Source organism: Salmo salar, chromosome ssa14, assembly GCF_905237065.1.
Source record: "Salmo salar chromosome ssa14, Ssal_v3.1, whole genome shotgun sequence".
Lineage (NCBI taxonomy): Eukaryota > Metazoa > Chordata > Actinopteri > Salmoniformes > Salmonidae > Salmo > Salmo salar.
Window position 1 is genome coordinate 61389630 of NC_059455.1, and position 18330 is coordinate 61407959.

General features: G+C 44.3%; 1 protein-coding gene across 2 annotated transcripts; it reads right to left on the minus strand.

The window, feature by feature from the left end:
* Window positions 1–4235: 4235 nt before the first annotated feature.
* LOC106570043 (PR domain zinc finger protein 1) lies at window positions 4236–17601 on the minus strand. Of its 2 annotated transcripts, XM_014141970.2 has the most exons (7): window positions 17442–17601; window positions 16387–16688; window positions 11571–11690; window positions 9246–9489; window positions 6536–7404; window positions 6303–6431; window positions 4236–5594 (listed from the first exon to the last, which is right to left on the minus strand). In XM_014141970.2, exons 2-7 carry the CDS (start codon window positions 16552–16554, stop codon window positions 5022–5024), a joined length of 2103 nt encoding a protein of 700 aa, XP_013997445.1. In that variant the 5' UTR covers window positions 16555–16688; window positions 17442–17601; the 3' UTR covers window positions 4236–5021. The 2 variants fall into 2 exon arrangements, with proteins under 2 accessions (XP_013997445.1, XP_013997446.1); XM_014141971.2 differs by lacking the exons at window positions 11571–11690; window positions 16387–16688; window positions 17442–17601 and adding an exon at window positions 9713–9868.
* Window positions 17602–18330: the final 729 nt, after the last annotated feature.

Genomic DNA, 18330 nt, shown 5'->3' on the forward strand with positions numbered 1-18330 from the left:
CAGTTTACCTTCATGTTGTTCTTTTGAAGATAACAAACCACAAAAAGTGTAAGAATGTACTTTTTTTTCTCTCTTCCAGCGAAGCCCTGGATCTTTTCCTGTTCCAGGTAAAAACACCACACCTTCACAGAATGTTTTTTCTCTTTTGCTTCTACTGTAGTGTATTATAAGTGTTTGCTCTCAGAGGCCAAGGCAAACAGGACAGGTTCATCAGTGAAATGTGACGACATCATATGGAAACTAAAGCCCTCCTGATAAGAAGCTAGTTGTTACCTCAATTACAATATATAGCAGGGCTGTGGTGTCACCCTAATGACTATTATTCTAGAAATCAGTCAACAGTAAGAAGTATGTAAGGAGCCATGGATTGGACTTTTTCTAAAGAGGAAGTCTGTTGGCATACCTCACACACACACACACACACACTTTCAAAGAACTACCATAACCAGAATTCTTCCTTCTAAGGAAAGTGGAGGACCAGTTGTGCTTTTACTTTCGCAGTTCCACAAAGAGTTTTGAGTGATGGGTTTTATGGTGTGTGAAGCAATGGTGGGCAATGAACTGTGATGACCACATCAAGCTTGTGACTCTACCAAGTTATTGGATGCATCTGCAGTTCAGTTTGGCTGTTTCAGATTATTTTGTGCCCAAAAAATATCAGCACCCCTACTTCAAAGTAAAAAAAATATATATATGTTGGGGGAAAAATGTATTACTTGTTCAACTAAATCTCTTTCTCTGAGCAATTGTGTTAGTGTAAGATAATATAATTTCCAACTGTTTTGCTCAGTATTTGAATTATTTATTTGATACAATCATTATCGCTCGTCTTTATCAAGGGTGTCAAGTGTGTTAATGTGGTTTAATGACCTGTTAAATCCCCCTCCAATACATAGTCACCACAAAGACACCCATCAATCAAAAATAATGATGTAAGAAAACACCTGTTGCATGTTCACTGTCCATGGCGTGTCAGAGTGAGTGTTTGGCTTTGCTAGACTGGCGATGAATATTTTGTGAAATCTAACTCAGACTGACAGGTTTCTGATTAACCATGACCGCTTCGCCTTACACTTAATAGTATTGGGCAATTCCATGCCAGCATGGCTCAAAAATATTTTGTGTATCTAAGATTGTTCTGGCAGTTCTCACATAGAAACCTCATTGGTAGAAAGCATGTTTGATATGCTTTTTACATTTGTAACACAAACCATTTTTGAGAAAATGATGATGAAAGTGGCCATTCTAGGCCCTTTTTAGATCAAATCATGCCCCCTGTAAAACCCAATGATCTGTGAACCGTACATGATACAGACAACACCTTGCCCACTGGGCACAGATGCCAGTTCCACGTCTGGTTTTGATTTACATTTGGTTGAGTTGTCAACTAACGTGAATTCAACAAAGATGTTTACCTTGTCATTGGATTTAAGTTAAATGTTTTTTTAAATGTTTTATTAAAAGAAGACTGGTGCCACTTTAATGTGTTCAATGAAGAAGTTCCGGATGGCATTCCATTAAATTGTGATGTTGTGGTCCCACCCCTTCCCAGCTACAGACTGGAACAAGGTTTCAAAGAAATTCAAGAGTAAACAGGAAGTTGGCCCTCATAACTTCCCCCTCTCCACAATAATTGCTCCATCCTTTTCTTCACCAGGATGTGTTTTTATCAGCTAGTGAGCTAATTTGTCACTGGTATTCTGAAAACAGACTGATTGACTAGTTTACTTGATGACTGCTGAACGGGCAGGCTAAAATAAGAAACAGAAGTTTATGCATTGCTGGATAGTGAACAATGCCGAAAAGGCCTTTGTGCAAAGAATTTTAAGAAGTTATCAAAGAACCCTAATGTAGTGAAAAAAATTAAAAAGCCTTTATTCTCTACGGATTATACTGGCAAGAATATACATTTACTGACTAACTCTGAAGCTTACTTACTGGCTAAATGGTCATATATTGTATGTAACTTGCTAGTTAACAGGCATGCTAACTGACTTACATCTCTGCTCGACAACGTGACAAACCTATGGCTCTTAATCTGGTTTGAGGTGTATTTGTTCTGGTCAGAAGTGTGCAGTGGGGTTCTCCCTTGATGAGCACAGACTCCTTAAGCAAAGATCACGAGAGGAAACACAAACACTCTGAGGAGAGAGAGAGAGAGAGAGAGAGAGAGAGAGAGGTCACTCATGTAAACACCCTGACAGGAGAGGAGAGACTGGGAGTAGTGGCCCAGCTTACTGTAACTATGCTGATGACTGAAAGTGTGGTTTAATGTCGGGGGAGGTTCATCAGCAGATTGTTTCACCTTCATCAGGTGTGCCAGTACTCAGTCAGTCATCAACACATGGAGCCAGTTCTTGTAAATCGATATCATTTCTAAGAATGTATTTATGGGAAACAGCAGCGTGGTCCTTTATCAGCATTTCAAACCACGTTCTGGTATAATGTAATTATTGAAATCATATTTAATTCAATTAATCAAATCAAATCCAATTTTATTTGTCACATGCTTGTAGACCTTACAGTGAAATGCTTACTTACAAGCCTTTAACCAACAATGCAGTTTTAAGAAAAATACCCCCACATTTTTTTTTCAATAAAAGTAACAAATAATTAAAGTGCAGCAGTAAAATAACAATAGCGAGGCTATATAGAGGGGGTACCGGTACAGAGTCAATGTGCGGTGGCACCGGTTAGTCGAGGTAATATGTCCATGTAGGTAGAGTTATTAAAGGGACTATGCATAGATAATAACAGAGTAGCAGCAGCGTAAAGGGGGGGTGCAAGTAGTCTGGGTAGCCATTTGATTAGATGTTCAGGATTCTTATGGCTTGGGGGAAGAAGCTGTTTAGAAGCCTCTTGGACCTAGACTTGGCGCTCCGGTACCGCTTGCCGTGCGGTAGTAGAGAGGACAGTCTATGACTAGGGTTGCTGGAGTCTTTTTAGGGCTTTCCTCTGACACCGCCTGGTATAGAGGTCCTGGATGGCAGGAAGCTTTGCCCCAGTGATGTACTGGGCCGTACACACTACCCTCTATAGTGCCTTGCAGTCGGAGGCCGAGCAGTTGCCATACCAGGCAGTGATGCAACCCGTCAGGATGCTCTTGATGGTGCAGCTGTAGAACCTTTTGAGGATCTGAGGACCCATGCCAAATCTTTTCAGTCTCCTGAGGGGGAATAGGTTTTGTCATGCCCTCTTCACGACTGTCTTGATTACATACTATATGCTGCTGAAAGGTGATAACAATAGTTTCACAGATTTTGAAGAGAGCTGAATATCCACAAAGGTGACATCTTCTCAGAAGACATAATCCGCATTCAATGTTGCAATCATTATTAGCACATTAGGTATAGTCTGATGGTAAGTGATGCTGATTCTAGTGAACATCAGTGCATACTCTCAGTTCCTCTATTTTCTAAGAAAGTGAACTCAAGAGTTTTGAGTGGGCAGTCGTGTGGGACTTTCTAGAGTTTGGTTATGAGTAAGAGAGGGTAAGAGTATGTGGGGGATTTGTGAGGGGGTGTCTGTGTGTGCGTTCATGTGAGTGTGCAAATACAAGCATGTTGGATTTTTGAAGCGAGAAAATAGAAAACTCAAAAGACATCACATTTTGAAAAACAACATGTTTACTGTGCTACATTTATTACAAAAGTATCATCAAAATAATCTCTGACATAAAGTATCCACATATCATAACCTTGGTCCAAAAATAAACTACATAGACAAAACTACAAATGTGTATACAAAAACAATTATAATTCACACAGTATTAATGTTAGAACAGTTCCACCATTTAGGTTTTAGGTAACAGAAACCTTGGTGCGCATGGATCTATTTCTGGCTTTTTCCAGTGAGAGCGAAAACGTACAGCTCTCATATGAGGTACTTTTGTCAATAGTTTTGGTAAAATAACAAGAGTCGAGAGCCATTCACCTGAGTGTATATATACAGTGGTACTAGGAGCAGACGGAGTAAAGGGGCAAGTGCAGTAAAGGCTACATTGGGTTCATTCTCACATACTGTATGGTTCATGCTCTGATTCAGATGACACTCGCATCTACAGTACCACCAGTATAGAGGACAAATGAAATAAAGCTTTATCGACAGTGGGTAGATAGCAACTAAATCAAAGAGAAAGAGCTAGAAACACAATGGTATTTCAGGATATATTCAAACAAATTCAAATAAAAATACACTGTCTTAAAATGTTTTAACATACAAAAAGACACAAAAAATAGAGAAACAAACGTTTTTCTTTTTATTGCTAGTTTCTGTGCAGAAGTATGTACCCCCAATACATCACTAAATGACTCACAGGAAGTCCTGAGAAGCTATTTGTATTGAACCGGAACATTATAACATTCTGACTGCTTTTAGTTTGCTTTCCTCTCTTGTTACAATACATTAGAATACACTATTTAAGATTTAAAAAGTTATGCTACATAAGTTAGACCCGTTTATTCTCATATTTTATTTGATTCTTGTTGTTTTTTGGCAAACGCAAATACATACACATAGTTTCAAGATCCCTGATCTACCCTTTTTAGCAAAAATAAATAAATACGCACAAAGATTGTCCGGTAATAAAACATTAGATATCGCAGTAATAGTTTGTGGCATTGGTCCAACGGTTTTCCCAGGAGTAAGCCTCCTTGGAAGTGTCAAGACGTAACATTACGTTAACAAGAAAAATAATCACTCAACTGAACAAATATAGCTGACAAACTCTCTCACACATTCTATGTAAATTACACCTGTGAACCTGAGTGAAACTCCACAGCTAATAAGAAAACACCCTCAGTTAGGGTGGAAGTGCAATCACTGAACACACTGGCCATGTCTTTCAATAGTCTTTGTTTTGGTGCTGCTCTCTTATTGGCTTTCCATAGTCTCTCTTCCCCTCGAGGAAATACTTATTTTTCCGTGACGACTTTATCGATTGTGCTCTGGCTTTTCAGGAGGTAGACCCTTAAAATGTTTCTTATTTCTTACCCCTCCCCACAGGGGTCCTTCTACTTCGCCTACTGCCCTTGCGTCTTCACCATTGGCCGGTTGTAGAGGCGTACCACACTAGCCCTCTCCTGATAGGCTGAAGTAGAAGTGTGCGATGACGTGGTGGGAGGAGCTGGGGCGTTAATGGCCGCCGTGAGGGCCTTGAGCAGCAGGGTGGCTTCACTCTGGTCCTCCTTGCCCTCTCGCCCTTCCAAGCTCCGGGCTACCCAGCGCTCTACTGCAGCTTCCAAATGGGCTGGTCCTGCCCCTTCAGGCAGAGTGTCCGCCTCGGGGCTGGTGTCGAAGCGCTCGACCAGCTCGTGGATGTGGGTGTGGGCATGGGAGTTGGCGTGGGCCTGGGCAGAGGCGGGGCAGCAGCTGCGCTGGTGGATGAGCAGCGAGAAGTGGTGGAGGAAGGCGTGGGCGCAGAGCGGGCAGCAGTGGGGGCGGTCGCGGGCAATGTGCAGGCGTCGGTGCAGCTTGAGGTGGATGTACTGGGTGAACTTGGTGCTGCACAACTTGCACTGGTAGGGCTTCTCACCCGAGTGGAGCCGCAGGTGGGTCCTGAGGTTGCTGGTGCTGCTGAAGCGCTTGTGACACACCTATATGAATAGGAACAGATAGATAGGAAAGTTCAGGTTAGGATGATGTTGTGATAGTGATATCATTAGAACAACTGGGGGAAACCTGGCTCCTGGGTTTCTATTGTCCCCCAGCCAGACAGGGCCTTCACTGGTTGCGTGCTAGCAGGGTATGACCCTACACTCTTGGGAAAAAAAGGTGCTAGAACCCCATAGGAGAACCCTTTGAACAACTCTTTTTGGTTCCAGGTAGAACCCTTTTGGTTCCAGGTAGAACCCTATTGGGTTCCATGTAGAACCCTTTCCCCAGAGAGTTCTACATGGAACCCAAAAGAGTACAGCCTGGAACCAAAAAGGGTTCTACCTGGAACCAAAAAGGGTTGTCCAAAGGGTTCTCCTATGGGGACAGCCGAAGAACCCTTTTTTCTATAAGTGTAGACTGCTTCTTTTGAGTGGGAGATCAGTGAACCCTACCATGAAAATCAACACAGGACTGAGGTCATGATCACACCCACATAGTTATAAAATAGTGTTCAACAAAAGCCTAGGGATTCCTTACATCACAGGGGCAGGGCAAGGTGAAAGTCATACTGGCACGCAGGGGTGTGTGTGTGTGTGCTTGTGTGTGTGTGTGTGTGTGTGTGTGTGTGTGTGTGTGTGTGTGTGTGTGTGTGTGTGTGTTTTAGAGCTGAAGTAGACTGGAAAAAGCAGATCAAAACGCAAACATACCGTGCACTCGTGTGGTTTCTCTCCGGTGTGGACCAGGTGGTGCTTCTGCAGGTGGGCTAGCTGGGTAAAGCTCTTCTGACAGAGGTGACACTGGAAGGGCTTCTCTCCACTGTGAACTCTCAGATGCACCTAAAAGAAAAATGCCTCGGTTAGATAGGAACCCACAATAAGACAGGAATAGATTGGGCCTCCAAAGAAATCAAAAGGACCACCTATTTCTATAAGATCCTCACCTTGAGGTTGGACAGTTGTCCGAAAGTCTTGATGCAGACGTTGCATTCGTACTTGATCTTGCCGTTCTGTTTCTTCAGGGGGTAGGGGAGGGATTTGTAGCCAGGGGCAGCAGGTGGCGAGGGGCTGCTCTTTGGCATGGCCAGGCTGAGGTTCATGGCCTCCTCACAGCCACAGGGTGACGGCAAGGGTGTCTGATGCTCCTGCTTGGGAAGGGGAGAGAGCTCTGGGGTGGCTGGGGCCCCACAAGGAGGTGACATATTTGGGGTCCTCTCCTTCAGCCCTCCCTGAGGAGCTCCTGGGTAGGGCAGAGGCACTGGGAGCAGACCAGGCTGGTGGGTCATGGAGGGGTATGGAAGTCCATCGCTACTCGGGTAGCTGCTGTACTGCAGAGGGCCCCCGGAGGGGAGCATCCCAGGGAATGGTGGGGGGTACTGGGGGAGGAGGAGGTGAGGGTAGTGGGGGCTGCTGTATGGGGGGAGAAGCTGGTAGGGGGTTTTAAGGGGTCTGGAGGGATGGTAGAGGGGGTAGGGGGACACTAGGCCCTCTCTGTGGCCGTAGAGCCCGTGGAGGTGGAGGTCGCGGGTCGAGGAGGGGGCGGTAGGGTGGCACTCGGGGAAGCCGTAGACGTGAGATCCCAGGTTGGGCTCTCGCTGGTCGGGTTGAGGAGAGGGGATGGGTCCCTGGTGGTCCTGGGTCACCTTCTCATTCTCTATCTTCTGGCTGAAGTCCATGATTTGGTCGTCTGGCGTGTCGGGCGGAGTGTCTCTTTCCAGCACCTCCACGTCAATTCTCTCCTCCCCTTCATCCTCTCTCTCGTCTTTCATCTCCTCCTTCTCTTCAGATTCTCTGACATCTCCGATAATGTGTTCTATAGAAGAAGAAAAAACACAAGGTCAGACATAGTGGTTGGGTTTGAGTGTGTATGAAATACACTGTAAAAACAATTGTCAACCTTGCCAATCCACACAATAATACAACTTCCATTCGTCCTTTGTGCAGACCTAATGAGCAATTATTCACTTATCACTCTGTAATAGGACAGTATTGATTGGCAAATGACAAAGTTCACAGTCTTAACGAAGTTAGAAGTGACTGTAATGACGCACCACACTCACACTCGAGCTCTCACATCCTCGCTGGCACTCCCTCTTATGGTAAATGATGATGGTTTCAGTTTTTAGATGAAACTTCAAAGAGTTCATGGTTTCTGTCTGGCACTATGATAGCAATGTTGTCATTTTGATGTGTGGGTGTATGTGGGTATGTGTCATGTAGGATTTGTAGTAAAACAAAAGGCTTTCATTTTTGGGGGACGTTTCTGTCGCAAGGTTTCAATTACCTCACAAGCGTCTTTCTCAGGACCGCAGGAAGAAATACATTTGCCATTTAGTTAGCTTGTTCTAAGTCCTACTTATGTTTTATGTGAGTAGCTGTGTAGCTTAACTGACGCATTACTCGCTGTTTAACAGAAATTGCCTTACAACCAGGATTAAAGGGAAAGTCAAACCACTGCAGGCTACAATAGTGCATTAAACCATGCACTAGTGATAATACAAAGCTTAGGCGTGAACTTTCAACTGTCACCTGTTCAGTGCCAACCTGTTCTTTGAAAAAAATTGTAAGCCATTTAATTAGGCCTATAAATTGGTCATTTTAAACCAAATGTGTTTGGATAGACTATTTAAGCTACTTTTATCCTTTATTGCTTTGTTTAAATTTTAGAGGCCTAGCCTATTTACTAAAGTCTTTATCAGGGGTGTCCCCAAGTGTGTGGAGTACACAGTAAAAAGGACCGTCAATGCAGTTGCCATTGTAGCCTCGTCATCATTAGTCAACAGGTTGAATGACTGTGTAATGTAATTATAGTTTAAGAGGGCATGTCTCCTTACAGAGTTTCTGGCAACAAAACTAGTTGTCATATAATGAATGGACAACTTGCCATACCTGAATTCACAACTGACTTTGACTCATGGACTTTACTTGACCAGGCATTGTTGAGATGACTTTTCTACTCCTTTTGAGATTTTCCCTACGTTGTGTAAGGAAGAGTGAGTGTGTTTGTGTTTGTGGGTGAGCTGTCTTCTACATTAAGGCAGGTGTAGCCGTGTATTGTCTTTTGTCAGTAAGTCTGTCACCCAACCATGACTCAGTATGTATTCCATAACAATGCCACCCGCTCCAAAAAGGGAATAAGACAGGAAGCAGTTTCCGTCACACTCAGTCTCATTGTTTACCATCTAATAAACTCAGATCTTATCAATATGAGAAGTCTGTGATCGGACAAAAATGGCTCACCTTTGCGTCATCTTATCGAGCAGACACACACAGAGAGATTTAAATCCCTTTTTTTATCTGATATAGGTATGAAAAGAAAGCTGTCTCACTGTTCGTCATCGTTTCCTCCTAGAGACAAACACACACACCTGGCTGTCTTTTACTACATTGCCCTCTCACTCACTAACAGTTTTTCATTGAGTGTCATAACATAGAATAGTGCTTTATTGTAGAGCCACAGAAAAGAGAGAGCTAGAGAGGAGATGGAAAAGCAATTCAAGGAGAGCATAGAGAGAAAGATGAGTGCAGAGGAGAGAAGAGTAGAGGATGGGAAAGACGAGGGGAGAGGGTAGAGGAGAAAGAAACAAGGAGAGGAGTTGAGGAGAGTGAACAGATGAGAGGAGGGCAAAAAAAAGAATCAAAGATGGTACTCACTTTGTTTGAGCTCGTCACCCGGTTGGCTGCACAGTCTCTGGGCGAAATCTTGGCTGTACCACACCAGCAGCTCCTGCTTGGGCTCCACGGGCCGGCTGGTGTAGAAGTAGATGTCAAGGCCATTCTGGCACGCCACCAGGTTCTGTTCGGACAGCAAGTGCGCCGGGTTGACGTAGCGCATCCAGTTGCTACGCTGTAAGTCATAGCCATCGATGAAATGGTATAGCTGCCTGCCGTTATAGATCTGGGAGGGAAAAGAGGGGAGAGTGAAATAAGAATAAAATGCAATAATAGAACACACACACTTGTATTTAAACGTAGTGTAACATCAGTTAGTACACAACTTTGTAACCGACTGACCTCTACTGTATTGTTACATTCACTCATGACTGTAATATTCACTGTAGCAGTTGAGCTGCTGAGCTGACAGACATTGTCACAGTATATAGATAGAAAGCGTAGTTCACCTCTGCCATGTACAGAATAGTCTCCTATATCCTCTTCTAATGATCTGGTTCTTGTTCCACCTGGGTTGTTTCTTGAGCGTGTGTCCCGCGCACTGTGTGTGTGTGTGTGTGTGTTCCTGAACTACTGTCACTGTCTGGTGTGAAATCAACTCTGTCACTGCTTTTATCAGCTGCTAGTTAGACTGACGGAGAGGGGGCAGGGCAAAGAGGTTGAACGCATGCCCAGACAGACAGACATTTATTTTTCTCTTTCTCTTTCTTTCTCTCACACTCTGGTTGGGGGTTTCTCTCAACATGCCCAGACTTGAATGGCTGCTTCCCACCAGGAGATACAGCATATCACCATATTGTCAACCATAGGCATTTCCATTACATTTCCTCACTTGTCAAGTTGTCAATCACTTATTAAATATAGGGTGCGCTGTAATTGTTTTTACTGGCATCGCTTAAGGATATGTAAGAGGGGTTGTGTTAGCAGACACAAACACACACAAATAGATGGTGGCACGTGCTCACAGGCACACGCAGTCACACACGTCACACACATCCACACCTGTCCCGTGAGAGAGTGTTGCCATACTCTCGAGGCGAGTCAGACTTTCACCAATTTTCAGTAGTAGGACAGGATGGATCTGGTTTACAGGAAATGCCAGAAGGAAGGTGAAAGCGTAGGACAGAAAGCCCTAACAGGGAAACGACTCAGAGAAAACTCCTGAATTAGGCAAGTCACCGCCGGGAGACAGAGAGAGGACGAGGGTGGGTGGGAATGAGAAGGAAGTGTGTATGAGAGAGAGAGAGGGGAACACTAACAATCACTTCCTATATGTCATACTTGTTGAATGGGTTGAATGGGACTTGAGCGCTGGGAAGGATGCAATTGTTGCGTGCATGTAAAGATCCACAACTTCCCCAAAAATCTGTCCAAAACCCCTGAATACCTATGGGCTTCTGAGCAATGCATTTTGGTTTCCTTTTAGATGGGAAGTGACTGACTTGGTGTGAAACTGTTTTACCACTTTGGCTTCTTTTTCCAAGAATAATTGGAGAAGAAAACAAGGACGAATTTTGGGTCGAATCTCTTTTCCCGTCTCTTTCGAGAAACAGTTCCCATAGCTGCTTGTTAGGTAAGGTATTGAGATTTATCCCCTAGAACCCACAGTATAATTTCATTCACCTGCTTTCATGGCTGTACTTACCAACCAGCTCTCACATTCTCACGTCAGAATTAGACGTTCAAACGTCAAATTTCGAAGTTGTTCCAAAGTCAAATTTGTGTTTAAGGCATTAAGTTTAGGCATTAACTCAGCATTTTTAAGTTTAGGGTTAAGTTCAGGAATTGACTACAAATTGTGAAGGCATTAACTCAGAATGGTTAAGGTAAGGGTTAGGGGCTGGGATAGGCTTCAAAAAAAATATCACTGGATAAGCACTTGCAACCTTTGGAATCAGAGGCAGATGCTTACGTCCATCCATCATCCCTGTCCACAATGCCCGAGCAAAACCCAAACCTACTTGAAGGTAACAGCGCTCACTGTTGCCCCTAGTGGCCGGTTTCCACATCATCTCCCGACATCTTGACGTCTTCAGACATGGATGGACGTTGAATACTAACTTGTATCACAGGTGGTATCACTTGGTTGGTATTTACAGTATGTTTTCATATACAACTCCAGCTGACTGAGAGCAACTTATAAATATTTTTGGTAATCCTGTTTCTTTTAAGTATGCCAAATCTAAATTGTTGCTGCCAAAATCATGTTAGGATAAGATAGGAAGAACTATGAACTTTAATGAAAAGGACAATTGGACCAAGGTCAAACACACTGTGTGTGTGTTAACGGTTATTCTGCTAACTTACCCTCCAGAAGTATTTCCTGTTGGCCTGTTTGGGGACGTTGTATTTGGTGTAGATGTCACCCTGCAGAGGTCCGAACCGAGTCCCCTGAGGAATGTACTCTTTGCTGAACACGCCTGTCACCTAAACACAAGACAATACATCATCAAACAGTTAGCCTTAGAATCCTATTTCAAGACAGCAAAAACAGATCTGGGACCCATGCTATCAAACATTAGAGTCAGTCAAACAGTGCCAGTTCCTTAAGACAGCCTTGACCATAGAAATAGAGTTACTAGAAGCATGAGGGTGCAGTCAATTTGCTGTGGCCTGAGGAACTTCTTCTGTTCTACCAATTTTATTTCTATGGCCTTGACATGTTGACCCAGACAGGAGCTCTGATCTTCTCTCCTGAGCTCCAAGGTGACTCGCTTTCTTCCTCTTGCCTAATGAGTTAAATTAATGAAGGGAATTGCACTTTCTCTGACCTGCTTCTCTGACCTGCTGACTGTCCTCGTAAACACCATTGACTTAAAGCCAATTTATGCTTGACCTGACAATGTGGTTGGAGGCACCGTATGAATGGTGTGACGCAATTGCGGAGCCTCCAGAGCCATGCAGAGGCCAAATTGAGCTCTGTACCGCATCGCTGTGCGCCGACCAAGTGTTTTAACAATGCGGAGGGGTCCGTATAGCTCTGCATTGACAGTATAAACACGGACTCACTTCCATGACAACTTGCTTCACAACAGCTCAGCAATGCTCAAGAAGTATAAATGCCCTGACTTCTGCAGAGGCCGTATTGCGGTGAACGCTCTACGGCCGCTGCAGATGTTGGATTGACCATGCAGAGCCTTTTACAGGGACAGAGACAGAACATAAATTACCTAACTCAGCTCACCGCTGCCCCTGCTGGTGAGAATGACCACCAGACTCTGTAGTGCCTGGACTTTTTCTGGTACGTGTTCAATGTCTACACTCTGACTCAGAGTTTACCAGACTCAAGTTACACACGTATATGAAGTAAAGAAAAAAAACGCATCCACAGTTAACTCAAGAGCTGGGATAAGAAAACAGGGAAATAACTAGAGTAGACTAACTCTATCCCCTGAGCCTTGACAGCCAGGAATAGCAACCTGACTCATACTTCAATAGGGATTCTTTAGAAAGTACTGGAAGTTTGAATAAGGCACAGGGGACACCCCCCATTGGCAGGGAGCATCTGTGAGACGCACCCATAGCTTGGGGGTCTTAAGGGGCTTTGTCTTGAAGATCTGTTGAGTCCTGGCCAGGGGGTGACGGAGGGTGAGACGAGAGTGAGTGTGACAGGGACATTGTGTGGCCCCGTTTTAGTGTGACTAATGAATGAGCTGCGACAGGGCTGCTGATTAACGACCGCTCAGCCAGGTTTATAAGAAGACGAGGAAGGAGGGAGGGGGGAAGGAGTAGAGGAGTATCACTCGCCACCACTCTCCCTCCCACCTTCCCCCCTAACTGTCCCTGCTCGGAATAGGTCCTCTCGCAGCCAGGAAATACGGCCTGTGACGATGCCTGCCCTGCGCCCCAAACGAAAGTTAATCGTTGGAGCTTAACCTACTTACCCACCTCCTCCCCTCAGCTGTTTACTGAGAAGGCTTTCCAGTAGATGTTGGAACATTGCTGTGGTCGGGCACTGATGTTGGGCGATTAGGCCTGGCTCGCAGTCGGCGTTCCAATTCAGCCCAAAAATGTTTGATGGGGTTGAGGTCAGGGCTCTGTGCAGGCCAGTCAAGTTCTTCCACATTGATCTCGACAAACTATTTCTGTATGGACCTCGCTTTGTGCACAGGGGCATTGTCATGCTGAAACAGGAAAAGGCCTTCCACAAACTGTTCCCACAAAGTTGAAAGCACAGAATTGTCTAGAATGTCATTGTATGCTGTTGCATAAAATATTTCCCTTCACTGGATCTAAGGGGCCTAACCTGAACCATGAAAAACAGCCACAGACCATTATTCCTCCTTCACCAAAAATGATAGTTGGCGCTATGCATTGGGGCAGGTAGCGTTCTCCTAGCATCCGCCAAAGCCAGATTCGTCTGTCGGATGGTGAGGCGTGATTCATCACTCCAGAGAACGCGTTTCCGCTGCTCCAGAGTCTAATGGCAGCGAGCTTTACATTACTCCTGCCGACAGTTGGCATTGCGCATTGTGATCTTAGGCTTGTGTGCAGCTGCTCGGCCATGGAAACTCATTTCATGAAGCTCCCGACGAACAGTTCTTGTGGTGACGCTGCCTCTGGAAGCAGAGGCCGTTTGGAACTCGGTAGGGAGTGTTGCAACCGAGGACAGCAGATTTTTATGCGCTATACACTTCAGCACTCGGCGGTCCCGTTCTGTGAGCGTGTGTGGCCTACCACTTCGTGGCTGAGCTGTTGTTGCTCCTAGAAGTTTCCACTTCACAATAACAACACTAACAGTTGACCGGGGCATCTCTAGCAGGGAAGAAATTTGACGAACTGACTTGTTGGAAAGGTGGCATCCTATGACGGTGCCATGTTGAAAGTCACTGAGCTCTACAGTAAGGCCGTTCTACTGGCAATGTTTGTCTATGGTGATTGCATGGCTGTGTGCTTGATTTTGTAGACCTGTCAGTAACGGGCATGGCTGAAATAGGCGAATCCACTAATCTGAAGTGTTGTCCACATACTTTTGTATATAAGTATTACATTAGAACTCAAAGAGGACCAAAAAAAGTAGGGAAAATGTATTAGTCATTAATAACTTGGTGAACAACTGAAAGAATCCCAGAATTGAAAAGTAGTAATTTTGCATAATCGGCAATCGCCATGACTAAACAATGACTGGTAACAAACAATGGTTGGCAAGGACTAATAAGTACGTGTGAAGTCCCCATAGGTAGTTCATAGGTTTTATTTTTGATTCAATTGGCATGTGTCTGTTTCCTGTCGATTCACACCCTTTGGCACTGTGACTTTACCAGGAAAAGCACACACATAAAGGTAAGATGCCAAGACATAAAAACACCCTAGGGTATATGGATTCCTCAAGCAAATCCCAACTACTCAGGGGAGAAATTTACATGATGCCATTATCAGAACGGGAAACTTCTGAGGGTACAAAGCCAGCCTTACCAAAAGACTGTAACATGTTTGAAATGTTGTACTTTACACGTGTGTTTTAGTGAGACACTCATATTAAAAAGTTGTGTTTACAAGTGCAAGTAACGTATCTTTTTTGCATTCAAGTACAGTGGAGTTGAGGGTCACTTTGCCTCTGCTGAAACAGGAAAAGAGTTCTCACAACCCCTTGGTGTGAAAGTGAAGTCTTTCACTGTGTTTTCAACTTGCTACATCTGGTTTGGCTGATGTTTGTGAGGGTGGAAGGAGACTAACAAAGCCATATAAAAGCTTACCATGCGTTCATAACCACAGTTTTCACACCTCTCACGGGCCTAGGCAGAAAACGCAGCAGAGAGAGGAAGAAAAGAGACGCTCATAGCTAAAGGAGGGAAATCTAAGCGTTGCTCGGATGAAAATACTGAGAGAAGGAGGAAGGAACCGTATGCTCACTTAACCACACGAAAAGTGAAGATTGACCAAGTGTCACGATTGGGTGGAGAGACAGACCCAGGCGCAGCGTGCTCTGAGTTCCACATATTTTATTTAGTGAAACTTACAAAAGGAAACAAACAATTAACTGTAACAGAGGTGCTACATGCACTAACTCAAAACAAGATCCCACAAAACACAGTGGGGAAATGGCTGCCTAAATATGATCCCCAATCAGAGACAACGATAAACAGTTGCCTCTGATTGGGAACCATACCAGGCCAACATAGAAATAAAACACCTAGATAGAAACACCTCCCCTAGTCACACCCCGACCTAACCAAAATAGAGAATAAAAAGGCTCTCTATGGTCAGGGCGTGACACCAAGTGAGAAGTATGCGAGAGAGAATTACAGCCTTTTTTTCCCAAAAAGAGAGAGACGACTTTTCTGCCACTATTTTAAGTTCACTTTTCATAAGAGCATGGTGTACATTTTAGGACACCCTCAGCCTAAAACCTCACACCTCAGATCCCTTCTCTAGTGAGTCATAATAAGGCCATGCCAGTCAGCTGATTCACTGACACTCATAGCCTGGAAATATTGTGTAGAAGACTGATTCACCGAAATAGAGGAAAACGAGGGATGGAGAGGGGAGGGGGAAGGAGGGCAAGAGCGGGAACTGTTGATGTGATTGTACGGCTCAGGTTGGATCACCTGGATGCAGCTGAGCTGATCCCTGACTTCTTGTTAGGTAGGTGGATGACTACCATGGGGTTAAGATACATGACCCTTATGCCTGTTTGTGGTTGGAAGATCCTGGCAGTGAAGAAACTAAGGTGATTGTGATGCAACATGGAAAAGACACATAATGACAAGGTATTTATTTCAGTATTGCAGCTACCTGTTCACGGAAATGTGTGTGTGTGTTGACCCAGAGACATGATTGTAATACTGACCTAGAGACATGGTAACGGTAAAGAGGCTAGGGGCTTTAACCGGTGCACACATGAGATGGCCATTGTGACACTGAACAGACCAGGAATGGAATGGAAAACTCTTGCTTGCACCTAACATGAGCCTTGACCACAACTTGTCATTAACCTCTGACTGTCCCAGATTAATTCAGACTTAATTAATAGAGTATGTAAGAAAGACATTGTTCATCACAGTAAATGTCAATACACAAACATGCCACTTGGCTGTGAACATGTACTGTGTTCCCCTCCTGGTTCTAAATCTGGCGCCTTCACAGAAATGCTGATTAATGTGATTTCTGATAAAGATCTTACCTCATTCTCTGTGCTGTACTCAAAGGTGAGGTTGCGGGGTATGGACGTCATGGCTTTGGGCACACCAAAGCTGGGGTCCGACACCTGGTCAGGGACAATGTAGGTGCAGTTGAGGGCAAAGTCGTCCTCTCGCCACTCACTCATATCTGGGGCTGTCTCCAGCTTCATCTTAACACTCTTTGTGTTGATTCTCTCTTCCCCACTGGACTTGGTTTGGGGTGCTTTGGTACGGTGTTACTTTGGTGATACTTTGGTTTTCTTGGGGGCCCTCTTCTTTAGATGTGTTGGTTAAAGCTTGAGGTCTGGAAGAGAGAAAAGGGAGAGAAGGGGTCTCATGCTACTTTATCCTAGCATGAATACAATGGTATGTTTGAATTCACTAGTGACACTAGTGGAATTCCTTTTGCTTTGCTTCTTGTTGTCACTTGTCATTGTCACTTGATAAGCAAAACACTGTACTGTCAGAATTGATTGAAAGTGACTTAATCCCAGTGCATGATAGGGTGTTGACAATGTTTGTCGTCGTCAATATAATCCATGGAGCAGCAAAATATTGCAAAAAGGCAACAGAACCACTGAATGACAAAATTATCAGCAATATAATTCAGCCAAAACATCATCAAGATAATAACTTATTGTTCAATACCAGAACTGTGAATCAAGTCAACATGCTTAATTTCACCAAAAATCTATGCAGCTTTTCCATTCAACCCAGCAAAAATATTCAACATATCCCAAGCCCCAATATTAATCTGAATATCGCCAAGGATGATCAAATCCAATCCAAATCCTAGTCCATCAAGTAAGTGTAAACAAGTCAACTCCATTTCTCAACCCCCCCCCCGTTGTTGACCATGAGTTATTTTCCCAATCCAAACTCAATTAGACCCAAGAGGTCAAGCCCATTCGGTGCTGTTCATTCACTGTTCATTCACTCAGCATTGACTCAAATACAAAAGTTCACAATTACTGTATTTGACATATTGCTTAAACACCTTCCTTCTAAAACAATGGATTGTCATACAGGCACAAAATAGGAAGCCGTTGACAATTACTTTTAGACAATCATTTTGCTGTGGGATCATCATCTCTTTGGTAAGGTCATCCCTCGCTTCCTCGCTTTTTCTTGTCTTCTACTATTTCCAGTGTCACTCTCGCTTTGTTTTTCCAGGAATTCCTCCCCGTAAGATCCTTAGGGTATCCAGGCTGTGCCCACTTTGCCTCTGCCACCAAAACTCCTGAGCCACCGTTGGGCAAGGCTTTTTACCCCGTCCTCTCGTCCAATGAGAAGCTGCCGTTGGCCATGTGACTGAGCGGATTAGTTGGACGTGCTCCAATTGACACACAACTGGTGGCTTTGGACAATTGCCTGAATGTACACTTGGCCTCAAGTGACCATGCACACACACGCGAACACACACACATAAATACCCCGCGGGCCACATAAGACATATGAATGAATGAAAGAAGGAAGAGCAGATGGCTGGCTTGTGGCCACTGACAAACACACTGATAGACTTTTGCGTGGTTTGGCCCTTAACGAGCAATCTGATCTGGTGGAACAACGTCCTCAGCCCCTGACCTTGACCTACAAGATCTTGGTCTCCTCAATCCCCCAGATCATACACACATACTTTTTTAAAATTCATAATAAAACATTTAGGTGCAAAGGACCCTGAACGGTCACACACACACACACACACACACACACTTCAAATATTTTATTTGGATTCACAATAAAGCACAGAGGTGCAAAGGATCATCAGTGGTCATACTTTTGGAGGGTGAGTGTGAACTTGGAGGGTTCTTCAGAAGAACAATCAGAGTTCACACACATGCACGCGCAAACCCTCAACCTGCCCTGTAACAGGAGAGAGAGAAAGACCATATTAGAGACACATGTTTCCCTCGGATTACACAGATCCACAAAGAATTCGAAAACAA

What these genes read in the sequence shown, in the direction of transcription:
- LOC106570043 (XM_014141970.2), bottom strand. Translation starts at nt 16,554, where the DNA reads ATGAAGCTGGAGACAGCCCCAGATATGAGTGAGTGGCGAGAGGACGAC. An exon ending in AGTACAGCACAGAGAATGAG is followed by an intron (nt 11,691 to 16,386) that starts GTAAGATCTTTA and finishes TCTTGTGTTTAG; the next exon opens with GTGACAGGCGTGTTCAGCAA. An exon ending in GACAACTGTCCAACCTCAAG is followed by an intron (nt 6,432 to 6,535) that starts GTGAGGATCTTA and finishes TTTTTCTTTTAG; the next exon opens with GTGCATCTGAGAGTTCACAG.